The sequence below is a fragment of the Acomys minous genome (genome assembly GCF_964271855.1).
Source record: "Acomys minous genome assembly, chromosome: 9".
In the NCBI taxonomy this organism is placed as follows: Eukaryota; Metazoa; Chordata; class Mammalia; order Rodentia; family Muridae; genus Acomys; species Acomys minous.
The window spans coordinates 17,839,641-17,853,197 of NC_140490.1; the positions used below are offsets into that span (position 1 = coordinate 17,839,641).

At 50.5% G+C, this 13,557-nt stretch overlaps 1 protein-coding gene across 3 annotated transcripts in view; it reads right to left on the bottom strand.

Moving 5' to 3' along the window:
• Positions 1–4,827: 4,827 nt before the first annotated feature.
• The window catches only part of BTD (biotinidase), a 28,931-nt gene continuing 20,201 nt past the window's right edge, over positions 4,828–13,557 (bottom strand). The window contains exons 2-4 of one of the 3 annotated variants that reach the window (XM_084796876.1): positions 12,100–12,370; positions 7,605–7,754; positions 4,828–6,273 (exon numbers count right to left, since the gene is read on the bottom strand). In XM_084796876.1, coding sequence (XP_084653002.1) covers positions 5,101–6,273; positions 7,605–7,754; positions 12,100–12,370 — 1,594 coding nt within the window. In that variant the 3' untranslated portion in view covers positions 4,828–5,100. Of the gene's footprint in view, positions 6,274–7,604; positions 7,755–12,046; positions 12,371–13,557 lie in introns of those variants that run through there. The other 2 variants (XM_084796874.1, XM_084796875.1) reach the window with 2 other exon arrangements.

Sequence of the window (13,557 nt, forward strand, 5' to 3'; positions counted from 1 at the left end):
GAGATTCCCCTGGCGTAGTCAGCAGGATGTCAACAGATCAGCAATTCCATCAAAGTTGCTGCTGGAACCTGGAACAGCAGCCAAACCCGGGAGCAGCCGCCAAGCCTGGAGTCTCGAAGCCTTCGCTGGAGCGGTTGTCTTGAAGTAGAGCGACGAACAGCCAAACAATACCAAGACCCAAAAAGCCCCAGCCCTCCCATTTTGGACTCACATATATATATAGATCTCCTCTCAGAGTCTGCACTAAGATGTGTTTCAGCTGGCAAAACCCAAGCCGCCGCACGTGGTAGTTCGTCTTCTAGTGGATAAGCATCACCTGTTCTCTCACAAGTCTGTTCCCCATCCCACACTTGGGATCAAAACAAAAGCATGTTTACATCCACTACAGTTGTGCCTTAAGATCCTCAGAAGGATTCGCATCTTCAGTCCACATCCTCCTGCCCAGGCTGCCATCCATCTGATGAGGACGGAGGCAGCCGCTCCACACACCGAAGACTAACCTTGCCGACACAAGCTGAGAAGGGAGTTAGAGTGAGGACAGACAGCTACAGGCTCTCTGATCTAACAGTGGTGCATGCTTTGCAATCCCAGTGCTGGGGAGGGGAAAACAGGATGGATCGGAGTTCAAAGCCAGCCTGGCATAGAACCACAACTAGAGGCTACTACAGTTAGAACACGTAACTCCAACTCTCTCTCTCTTCTCTCTCTCTCTCTCTCTCTCTCTCTCTCTCTCTCTCTCTCTCTCTCTCTCTCTCTCTCCCTGCCTTCACCCTCCCTCCTTCCCTCTCCCATCCCCACCCCCCTTAAATTGTTCCTATCCTAAATTCTAGCAGTCGATCCATTTCCTAGAATGACTCGTTTATTGTGCTCCGCCTTGGTGAGCCTACTAGCTGCTCATGAGGCATGCATGACTTAGAAGGAGAAAGGGCTTCTGAAACCCAAATGGCCATGTCACTCCCCAGCTTAACGCTGCCACCACCGTGATGCAGAGACCCACAATCCTCCACAACCCGCAGGGCACACAAGGCAGTAGCTGCTGAAGTCTTCTCGCTGGCTTTTTGTTTTCTTTAAGATTGATGAGCAGCCCGATGCTTACCGATGCCAGCTCTGACTGACTGCTGCATAACAAGCTATTCCAGAACTCAGTGGCTCCAAACAACAGTCACTTATTTTTTCCTGACAAGTCTGCAGCTCAGGCCTGGCAACGTGGAGATGGCTTGCCCCTTGCCTTTAGCTGCCACCATTCCTCGGGAGCTATGGAGTCTGTTTCTCAGGGGGTAACAGAGTGTTTGCTGGGGCTGCAAGCTGACCAGGGCTGAGGCTCTGTGAGCCTGCACAGATGGCCTGCATTTTCTCAGAGTAGCTAGCTGTTTGGGATCCCAGGAATAAGCCTTGAGAAACGAGAGTGGTGTCATTGTACATAACCTGGCTTTGAAGCAGCCGCAGAGTCCTTTCTGGAGCTAAAGCAAGGAGCGGAGACTGCCTTGATCAGGATTGGCCAACTTCCAGAAGAATAGGGGTAACTGGAAATGATGGCTTAGAGACGTTTGTGGAAATTCAATCTGCGGAAGCACAATAACCTTCACCAATTCTTTGCTGTTCCGTAGTTTTGCTTTGTTTTGTTTGAGACAGGGTCTCACTATGTGTGTAGCTCTGGCTGGCCTGGAACTTGCTCAGGCAGGCCTTGGTCTTTCAGTTCTCCTGCCTCAGCCTCCTGAGTGCTGGGATTACAGGTGTGTACCACTGACATAAACCTAGCCTCCCCCCCTTTTTTTATAGTACATTTTAAACTGCTGTGACTTTATTTTGTTAGATGTTGAAATTTTGCATTTGTCCTGGGGCCGTTTAGGCAGTTCTAAACGTAGTAGGAACTGCTGTCCCGCCACAGGGAGTTCCCTGACAGCGGCCATCTGACTGACTCGTCTTAGGTCGCCATGGGCCAGTGTACTTCAGCCAAGGAATGGCTCCCTGGTGCCTCCAGCAAAGTCCTGGTCTGAGATAAGACTTACCGTAACCATAACATCCACTTGACATTTATTTGAAAGCTATTAAGTTTGTGACAGTTTGTGACAATAGCCTTAGTTAACTAACACAGTCCATGCTGTTTCACCCATGAAGGGGTCCTAGGTGGGCACGTCTGTTCCTGTGGCATGGATGACAGGCCCTAGAACTGGGCGAGGCTGGTTTTTTTCCCCCTTTGGGGGTACAGATGTTAAGCTCAGCGTGACTCTATCTCACTGTGCCCTAACTTCCTTTGTGAGAAAAGCCACAAGCAGGCTCAGCTGCAGCTACGGAAGAGCCCACAGACGAAGCCACTTCCCCCAAGTCTCCCTCCACCAAAAATACACTTGGCCTTCTGCCTCCGCGCTGTGGTCAGAATTGCCGTTTGCTTCCTGAACTTCGAGATTGTAGTTAACAAACACATAGCCCAATCGTTAGTCATCGGTGTATTTTGCCTCCTGAAATGGTTGGTCTCAGTCATTTTCCCAGCCTTCTTTTTGTTCTGCCATCTGGCACGTTCCTTTCATTGTAAGAGTCTTTTTGTTCTATGACCATTATTTGCCGTTGCCCTTCTGTCTGCACTAGCAATTCATTCTGGATTGTCATTAGAGGTCTGGGCAATAGTCAACAGGGACAAATGCAGACCTGACAGGTGCCCAGGATTGCTGGGAGGACGGCATTCAGGGCCAGCCTTTCTATGCCGGCTTCTCATGCTGCCTTGGGTCATCTCAGCATTAAACAGCGATATGCACTTTTAAGAGACTTCCTATCTCTCTAGGTTTGGGGCCAGCGAGACAGCATAGCCTCGGGACAGCCACATCTGGAGCCACATCCAGCCTAACAGCTCCCGCCTCCTGGCGGCAAGGTCTGCACTGGGAGTGCAGGCAAGGGACTGTCATCTGGTGGGAGAGGTCTTGGGAGATGTCCCAGGGTGCAGGAATCCCAGGACTTCCTGAGGGACTCTTGAATTGTTCATTTCCTCAAGACTTGACTCATCCTAAGCTTTTGCAAGCAGTGAGTCAACTGGGGTTGGGGCCACTGGGCGCCTCGCCCTTTTGGCATGATGCCTGTGCTTGTCCCAGGCATGAAACAGCACCAGAAGGCTGATGGCCACTGCCTAGGCCTGTGCAGTGACAGTGGACACTGAGGTTACACATGTAAGAGCTGTCCATTGGAGTCCAGGATATGAAATTTACCTCATAAATGTTGTTGCTATTTAACTCCTTTAAAAGTGTGTGTGTGTGTGTGTGTGTGTGTGTGTGTGTGTGTGTGTGTGTGTTGTGTACTCATGATGTGTGTGGGCACACGCATGGTGGAGTGCATTTTTAAGGCTCAGTTACCCTGCCAATGACCAGAAGAGGGACTTCCCTGCCAGAGGCTGGGGAGAATTCAGTCTTCATTTTATATAGTTTGGTAATTTGGTTGTTGTTTTTTTGGGACAGGGTCTCACTATGTAGCCCTGGCTGTCCTGGAACTTACCATGTAGAGTAGGCTAGCCTAGAACTCACAGACATCTGCCTGCTTCTACCTCTGCCTCACAAATGCACTCCCTGGCACACCTGTCCACACACTTCATGAGTGTATACACACACACACACACACACACACACACTTCATGGGTGTATACACACACACACACTTCATGGGTGTATACACACACACACACTTCATGGGTGTATATACACACACATTTCATGGGTGTATATACACACACACACACTTCATGGGTGTATACACACACACACACTTCGTGGGTGTATATACACACACACACACACTTCATGGGTGTATACACACACACACACACACTTCATGGGTGTATACACACACACACACACACTTCATGGGTATACACACACACACACACACTTCATAGGTGTATATACACACATACATACACATACTTCGTGGATGTATACACACACACACACACACACACACACACACACACACACACACACTTTTAAAGGAGTTAAATAGCAACAGCATTTACAAGGCAAATTGCAGAAGACTATCCATTCTGCACTTAACTATAATAGAAACAGTTACTCTGCACAGAAGGACAACCTTTTAAAAATGGCTTTGAAACATTGGATGCAAATTAGAAATCAGTGGCTATAAATGTCCTTACTGTACTGGCCATGTTTCTCGGTGTCTGGTGTGGAGCTGTCACCGCGGGCAACCCTTGACCTGTGCTTTTGTGGGCCCTTGGGAAACGCCTGCTGCTGCTGAACTAAGTAAAAGTGTGTGAGTACAGCAGGCTGACGAGGCAGCTCCCACAGCTTAGCTTTATAGGGCACCTGGCCTCTCTGTACAGGGTGCACATATAACTAGACCAGTGTATGCCACAGTTGACCAAAGCCAAAGGGATTTATTAAAGTCTCTGGAATCCCTGGATGAGACGCCTTAGACAGAATAATTCTATTACTCATGTTTTCCTAGCCTCGCCTTGTTCAACATTTTCCAGCCCCTCCCCACCTTCCAGCACCGCGCTCCCCCAGTTTTTCCAAGGCCTGCCTACACACCCATCCACTGACAGCAAGGCAGATGTGAGAAAAGCCTGGCTTCTATTTTGAAGAGCTGTTTCTAGGGCTACATTTCCAACGTAGCTGGTGGCTCTGGCATTGCCACCTCATCTGGGCAGAGTTCCTGTTGACCAGGACTGGGCCAGTCACCACAGCAGCCCTTCATACAGTTTTGCTTTGAGGGGCTGTTGCTTACCACAGAAAGTGTTTGCAGCATAGAGAACACTGACATGGTGTCATTAGATCAACAATGGGGGGAAAACACTCAGTACTCTGTGGATTTGTAAAATAGCAACTGATGTTTATTTTTTTTTGATTTCGCATTTAAAAACAATTGTGTAGTGGGAAGAAGGTGTGGCTTGAAAAACAATAATGTGAATAGAAAAATGCCAGAAAATGTCTCAAACATTGTGTAGAAAGGAAGAAGGAACTAATGCCTCTCCCGTCTTCTTACAGTTCCCAGGGAGGGATGGAGGGCCACAGAAGTGACTTCCCACCCTGTGGGTAGAGATGGTCCCAGCGCTCAGGATCAGCGGCCTGTGGAAAGGAAGTCCCCGCTGACCGCACACTTCCCCTAGTTCCTCTCATACAACCGCCCATAGAGAGCTGCTGTCACCAGGCCAGAGGACAGTCCACTCTTCCTCAAGAAATAGTGGCCATTCTCCCATGCAAGCTGGTCAGGGGTGTCCAGAGTCATCCCCGAGGTGAGAAACAGAGGAAAGACATAGGAAGTGCTGAAGTTCCCCCACAGGTGAAAATCAAATAAGCCTCGGGCCTCTGTGATCTCCTGCCCACAGGTGTCAAGGCCAAGACCGCCACACTTGACCAGGGCACAGACCTGAATGTAGTAGGTGCCGTGCACCGTGTGGAGTCCGTCAAAGACACCCAGGGCGTACAGCTCTTCGGACAGGGTGGGCCTCTTGTAAAGTAAGTGACAACAGAGGCTGTTGGAGCACACCTGGAGATAGCCTTCCTGTCCCCAGACGGGGACCAGGGTGAAATTGTCATACATCATCTCTGAGTGGAAGGTGGGTGTCGCTTTCGTGTTCCACTTGGCAGCCTCCTCACAGTGCACTTCCTGGGCATCCTTCTCGCAGTACGGATCACCGGACAGGATTTTTAAGAACTTCCTGTGGGATGGGTCCATTTCACTAGTTGCATTCTCTGTTCCAACAAGGCCCAGTGGGTTTGTGGCTACCTGGGCAATTATTAGGTGACCTTTGGGGTTGTCCATGTCATGGTACCAGAAGGATTTCAGAGGGGTGTGTATGCCACTGCCGGTCATCCCCAGAGATGGGTGGTGGATGTTAGCTGCCAGGACACTGACACCGAAAGCAGTGGCGAATGCCTTCTGAATTTCAATGGCGGCCAAGAGCGGCAGCTGGTTCATCCAGGCCGTGGGGTACACAATGTGCTTCACCCCAAAGTCTCTGAGGAGCCGGACAGCGGGGTCAAAGAACAGTATGTCAAAGCAAGTGAACATGCCGAACGTGCCAGCAAAGGGGGTATCAAAGGTGATGAAGTCCACGTCAGCGGGGGTGTCAAAGGCTGCCTCGAAGTACAGGTTGTGCTTCCGGTAGCGGCCGACAAGGGTTCCGTTGCTGCTGAACACTACATTTGTGTTAAACTGGTACCTCCCATCCCGCGGGCACCCTGGGTCACTGTCAGAGCAAGGCTGTTTTGTACCAAGATTGGCCACCAAGAACATCTCTCCCTTGATGGCCATACAACTCAGGCGCTGGAGGACCTGGGGTGGGTAATAAAATAAATCACTTTAAATCCTGCCTTTGGGCTCATATTTTCAATAGAAAGGTTCCTGTATTGTGTCTTTAATATATAAGCAGCTATCACAAGTCAGTAAGAAAAATCTGAGAACATGCAAAGGATATAACCAGCTGATTCACAGGACAAATATGAGAAGCATCTGGAAAAAATGCTTAAACTCAACAGTGGTAAAAATGCAATAGTGGTAAAAAATAGAAAGTGAGATATTTTTCATCTTTGTTAGTGGCAAGAGCTCAAGGGAGTATTCCATCTTGTATTGATACAAGAGCAGAAAAACAGGCTCATAAACTAGCACCGGAGGCATATAAAGTGAGATAAGCATCTTTTAATGTCTAAATTTAGGATTTTTAAAAAATATATAAGCCAGGTGTGGTGGCGCACACCATTAATCCCAGCACTCAGAGAGGCAGAGGCAGGAGTGTGGCCTTTGAGAAACTCCATTTCTAAGAGTTTTATAAGAAAACTTGAAGATATTTACAAAAATGTATGTATAGGATATTCATTGAAACAGTGCTTTAGGGTTGGACATGGCAGTACATGCCTTTAATCCCAGCACTTGTGAGGCAGAGGCAAGCAGATCTCTGAGTTTGAGGCTAGCCTGGTCTACAGAGTGAGTTCCAGGACAGCCAGAGCTATATAGAGAAACCTTGTTTCAAGAAACCAAAAAAAAAAAAAAAGAAAAAGAAAAGAAAAGAAAGAAACAATGAACAGTGCTTTAAATAGCGGAGCATGTCTCCTCCTAGACAGGGTGTGGTGAAGAGGAGGAAAAGCACACACAGCACATCCTCGCTAGAAGCCTCTAGAGATGGGTGAGCGCCAGGCAGTGGTAGAGGTGAACTTTTAGAGGTTTTTGTTTTTTGTTTTTTTGTTTTTTTCTTTAATTCTTTTTTCAAAGCTTGACTTGTAGCCGGGTGTAGTAGCGCACGCCTTTAATCCCAGCACTCGGAAGGCAGAGGCAGAGGCAGGTGGATTGCTGTGAGTTCGAGGCCAGTCTGGTCTACAAAGTGAATCTAGGACAGCCAAGGCTACACAGAGAAACCCTGTCTTGAAAAACCCAACCCAAACAACCAAACAAACAAAAAATAGACTTTACTATGTTTCAGTCTGTGTGACTCTTGTGTAATTCACCAATGACTAGATCCACCGCTGAGTAACGTCCCATATCAGTAAGGGGCCTGGGGAGTTCAGGTTTGGCGGTTTGGATCCCAGCGCCTCCTTTGAACCTCAGGCAGGCATGCTGTGGCTTTTGGCCATGGACCTGGTTCTGCTCAGCCTGCGGGCGTCCTCACCTACCTCCGTGTCATTGAACCGGAAGGGCTCCAGGCACGGGTTCCACCTGAGCAGCCTGGGAGATGGCATGAAATCCAAGAATGGGTAAATGGACGCTCTCGTGAAGTTGAATCCATGGATGCCATCCTCTGGGAACACTATGATCTGGACCCCCTGAAAGGCAGAGGAGAATGCCATGAGGGAAGGGGAGCACCAAGTCCCAGCCTTAACTCTCAGCTCCTATGGAAAGGCTGGCCCTCGGGTCACCAGCTGACCACCCAAGTCCAGGACAGTGGCCCCATGTTTCCATGTCTTCTGGGAGGAGCTGTGAGCCTGTGGGGAGGAAGGAGGAGTGAGCGGCTCCACTGGAGGCCCACAGTGCTCACCAGCTGAGCGGTTAGGCTGCAGTCTTGCTGGTACAGTGGGAGCTGGGCCACTGTGACGCACTTAGAATACTGGGCCTATTCACAGATGGCACGTCTTCAGTCCGGCCGTTCTCCCCCATCCTCCCACATCTAAGTCAGTTGGGGGGAAACACTCATGTGGGGACCCATCCATAGCAACGGCTGATTGGGATGTGGGTGAATCCTGGCTGTGGTATTTGCTTGAAAGATGATTCCACTGAGTGGTCATAGCAGGGGCTCTGGGGACCACGGATGAGCAGCAAGTGTGCTATACACAAAGCAACACACACACACACACACATACATACACACACACACACACACACACACACACACACACACACGGGAACTTTGAGAGTCCCTTTAGGGATTCTGCCTGCTCAAAGGCCTCTCCCAACACTGGGCTCCCAGTGGCATCTACAGCAACCTAGGGAGAAACAAACAGACTAGCACCCTCAGCTCTCCCTTAGCATCTCACCCTTGGGGGCTCTCCAGTCCAGTGGGTTAGAATGCCAAGGCTAGAGCTCTGGCCCAACTAGAGGGATGGAGGCAGCAGGCAGTGAAAGCGTGTCATCAACAACAGCATTTACTTCCTCAGGGCACTGCAACTTTATTTAGATCCCCTCCCCCCTTTCTGGTTATAACATCTCCAAACACTCTCTCTCTCTCTCTCTCTCTCTCTCTCTCTCTCTCTCTCTCTCTCTCTGTCTCTCCCCCCTCACATCTTCCAATACAAAGGTACCCTTTGTTAATACTCTGCTTGTCCTTTTATTCCTGTGTGTCTGGGTATACACGAGGTAATATGTTGTGTAGCATGTGTCTTTCTCATAGAGAACATTCAGAAATACCACCTGTAACAGCTGCCCATATCTAAGACACCACCATATCTCCTCTATTGATCATCTGTAATAAAACCTCTGTAATAAAAAAAAATGCAGCAGCTATCAGCACCAGGTGTGGTCACAACCCCGACCCCCTAGTTTCCTTAGAATAAGGAGGATTTCACATGTGAAAACACTGGATTTGAGAGCAGAGAAATCTGACGTTCTTAACACACACCAGCAAACCAGCGTGGCTCCCCACGGCACACATCAGCAAAGCAGCATGGCTTTCCATGGCACACATCAGCAAAGCAGCATGGCTTTCCACAGTGCACATCAGCAAACCAGCGTGGCTCCCTACGGCACACATCAGCAAAGCAGCGTGGCTCCCTACGGCACACATCAGCAAAGCAGCATGGCTTTCCACGGCACACATCAGCAAAGCAGCATGGCTTTCCACGGTGCACATCAGCAAAGCAGCGTGGCTCCCTACGGCACACATCAGCAAAGCAGCATGGCTTTCCACGGCACACATCAGCAAAGCAGCATGGCTTTCCACGGCACACATCAGCAAAGCAGCGTGGCTCCCCACGGCACACACCAGCAAACCAGCGTGGCTTCCACGGCACACATCAGCAAACCAGCGTGGCTCCCCACGGCACACATCAGCAAAGCAGCGTGGCTTCCCCGGCATAGTCACTGTGGCCCTCTTGAGTGCACACGCAGAAGTGTCCGTGCAAACAAACTGATCACAAACTGAGAAACCAGTCGAGATGAGGATGGCACCGCCTTCCAGATTAGCAGGTTGGCTTCAGGCAGCGATTTGACTATGTGCGGAACGTGCCACTGTTGGACTCTGTAATTCACAGGATCACCCCAGGGGGGTGGTAGCAGGAGAAGGCTCCTGAGCTCAAGGCCTGCCTAGCTAACAGCCTGTTTCAAAATCAAAATGAAAGTCCTTGTGGGACGTTAGCCAGCTCTTCGGCTAGCGACAAATTCACCTGGCCATTGCTGGGCCGACTGGAAGCATTTCTGTTCCTCCAATTCCCACCAGTATCTAATGAGTTAAATAAAAACTGTGCATTCTGTATCTGCATGAGTCATACTTTTGACTTTTTGAAAATGAAACTTGGAGAGAGGTTTTCCTCTATTCAGGAAAAAAAACAAAAACAAAACAACAACAACAACAACAAAAAAACCCTTAACAATTTGAAGGGTGCCTTACGGTGCTTGCCCCTTCAGCTGTGTCTACACACTGACTATATTGAGTCAGCAGTGTTCGGGCAGGCCTAACGAGGTCAAGAGCTCCTGAGGAATGAGGGTCACCAACCCCCAGGACTGGACAGTCTAAATCATCATCCCTCTGTGCCAGGGGAGCGGGACTTCAATCAGCCTGTGAGGAACTCCTGAACTCAATGAGGCTCATGGAAAACCTGATGCCCACAGACATGGCAGAGGGGCGGAGGCACCTGACAGGGCAAGAACAATCCTGTGAGCAGCTGGCATGACTCAAGGACGCAAGCTCCAAGTGGGGGATTCGGCAGTCACGGTGGGACAGATGGAGCAGCCAAAAGAGGTGCAGGGGTGGCGCTGTGCTTTAAACAACTCCACCACAGGACCTGCCCTTGACGGGTCAGTGCTGGCAAGAGGCCTGAAGGTGCAGCTGGGATTTATTTAACACTGACTTCAGCAGCGACACAAATGGGCTGAGTATCAAATGTGCGGATGCTATCCGGATGCCCGTAAAGATCCCTGGACAGCCCCTTGGGATGACTAGTGAGCAGCTTGGGGTGGGAAGGCTTGCTGACTGCCCGAGTGCAATAGGGCTGCAACATGGCTCTGCGTGTAAAGGGACAGGAGTCACAAGTGCCATGGAAACGCAGTGTGATGTCATTGCCAGAAGTGTCCTGGGAACAACATCTGGACCAAGAGGGCTGAGAGAAGTTTGCCACCCACCCTGGTCACACAGCTGTGGGATTGGTGGCTCACAGTCTAAGCAAGCCTAGAGAGCCTGGAAATAACTAGAAGCTGAATCTTTCGGGGCAGGGTGGAGGGGCCGGGGAGTGGAAGGGCAGGGGAGTGGAAGGGCTGGGGCAACAACACGGTCCCCAGGTGTGCATGACATGGTACTCAGCTGCTTTTCTGAGCACAAGGTCAGAGCTTTGGTGAAACCTTCCCTCAGTGTACAATGAAACACCGGAACCTGGGAAATAGAATGTTCTCGGCTACTGAGGGAGGCGGAGAAGCCAGGTGCCAGGTTGAGACAAGAGAGGAGAGCCAGCCATCAGGAGTGTTGGACCATGCACACTAACCCAGGATTTTAAAATGCACCAAGTGGTAACTGTGTCCTTTCAGGTCATGAGGTGTGGGGACTTAAGGGACGAATGGGCGTGGCCAGGACCACCCCAGCAGCACTTGCCACTTAGCACAGCAAGCCTTTCCCCGCAGCGGGCTTGCTGGCCCCGCCAACAGGGACAAAGCTCAGACTCCCTTGGTTCCAGGCGCCTCTCCTCCAGCTTCTTCTGAAAGCAACACTTCCGGCCCTGTCCCAGGGAGCCTGTTCCCCACACCCGCCCTTCCTGGCTGGCGGAAGAGGCAAGACAGCGAAGCAGGAAGGCTTGAGGAAGGTGTGAGCCTGGGGTCCTGTTCTGTCTGGACTAAGGGTGCCCCATCTGGATGAAGTGCGCCACGGACAACGTGCAGACAGCCAGCAGCAGTTTTGTGGGCACTTGAGAGTTCCCATAAGCCTTGAATGTCTTTCGTAACTGTGCTCAATGGTTTTCAAGGTTTTGTAGTTTGTTTGCTTTTCTGAAAATCAGAATACACACACACACACACACACACACACACACACACACACACACACACACACACACACGCTGCCGCGGGGAAGGGAGGGGCAGAACTTTGAAATTTCCCACTGTCCAAACTGCACCCATTGTGGACCAGTTGGCTACAGCACCAGCCCCAAAGCCCAGCTCTTGTTTTCAATTCGCCATGGATTCCCAGGCACAGGCTCATGAACCCGCGATCACAGGGCTTCTCCAATTGGGTAAAACATTCCCCTGGGAAGACCATGCTTAACACAATGACTCGGACCCTAGAGGTCAGGGGTGGGGCCCGACTTAACAAACTGCCATGTGTGGCTGGTCCACCGAGGAACTTCTGAGTAGGAAGACACCAGCCAGCTGACGGACCCATTTCTCAGGAGGACCCTGGGAGGGTGGGTTTTTTTCCTCACTCAGAGCGACAGGTTCAATGAGCCCTGAGCCCGGGTCAGGACCAGAAAGCCACTCTTGCCTCCTGGGCTGCAGCCATCACTTGCTCTTCATAGACGTCAAGGTTCTGCTTCATGAGCTCCAGGGCCTGCTGGCGGCTGCTCAGCTCCAGAGGATTTGGGCTCAGGACAGACCGGTGCTCGTACACAGCAGCCACGTAGTACTCAGCCTCGCGATGCTCCTGGGAGCCCGAGCCGACGCCCCGCGCAAGCGCAGAACAGCCTTGGAGGAGTAGGAGGAAGAGAGCAGGCGCGGTGCGGGCTCCAGACATAATGCAGACCATAAATCTGGAATGAACCGGCAAGGGGAGAAGAGCTGAATAAGGAAGGCTGCCAAGGACTGAACTTTCGCAGCTGTGATTTATTAATCCTGGCAATTACACTCACCCGCAGCGACGCTGCGGCTCAAAGAGTTTTTTTCATGTCCCTAATAAAAGCCCGTGTGTTTTTCACCAAACACGTAGGGCTGCATTTCAAACGGATCGCTGTGTTAATAGACTGGCTTCAGAACATTTCCAAAACAGACTCGGTGTTTGCCTCGGTTTTCTTACGCGGCGTGCAGGAAGCCTGCAGTGCGCCACTGCCTTACTAGCCAGTCGCCTACACTGTGCGCTGCTGCAAATGCTGAGTTTTTGACACAATTCTGTGATAATATTTGATGCTCTGCCTGAGCCTTCCTACTCAGCGTCACAGGTCAGCCCTCAAGGACTGCTGCGGTGGTCCAGAGGCTCCTGAACGCAGGACAGCTTCCTAGCTGACATTCTTCATCTTTATCCGAGGCCATCTGGAATCCTAACATCTACTGTGTCACCCACAAGGCAGCCATAAAGAAGTCTCCTTGTCAAAGCCCAGTACGGCCTTCACCTTGAGCCTGAGTGAGCCTCGCCACTGCTTTCCTTTGTCGGCCACTCCAAATCACTAGCTTAAAAACATACCGGTTTGGAAATAAAATCTTTCTCACAGTGATAACACGGAACTTTCTAGAAAATAAATTGGACTTTCTGTAGTGAGCAGACTCTACCTACCACAAGAAACTAGACACAAGTGAATTGCTCCTCTGTATCCCCCTCCCCCGCTCCTGAGATAGAACCGTTTACCTCCCATAACTGTGTGCATTACTAACTGGGATTACAGCCATGCACCACCAAGCCTGGGTTTTGCAGTGCTGGGATCAAAGGCATTCTGAAACCCACCCTGGCCTCCTGGCTGACGCCCCTCTTCTGGCACAGAAATTGGCCAGGCAGTGTCCCACTGCCAAGCAGCTGCCCTGTGGAGACAGACAGGGGCTGACAACTGCCCAAGAGTCCTGGTTCAATACCAAGCAACACTGACAAACCCAGGAAGCGGCCCATTGCTGTTGTTTAAGAAGAAAATGGCATTCCATCCCCAAATAATATCTGCCCAAACCTCAGCTCAGGACACGTATGTTTGTATTCCCAAACAAACTCCATGGGCTACAAGTTCCATGTAGTATT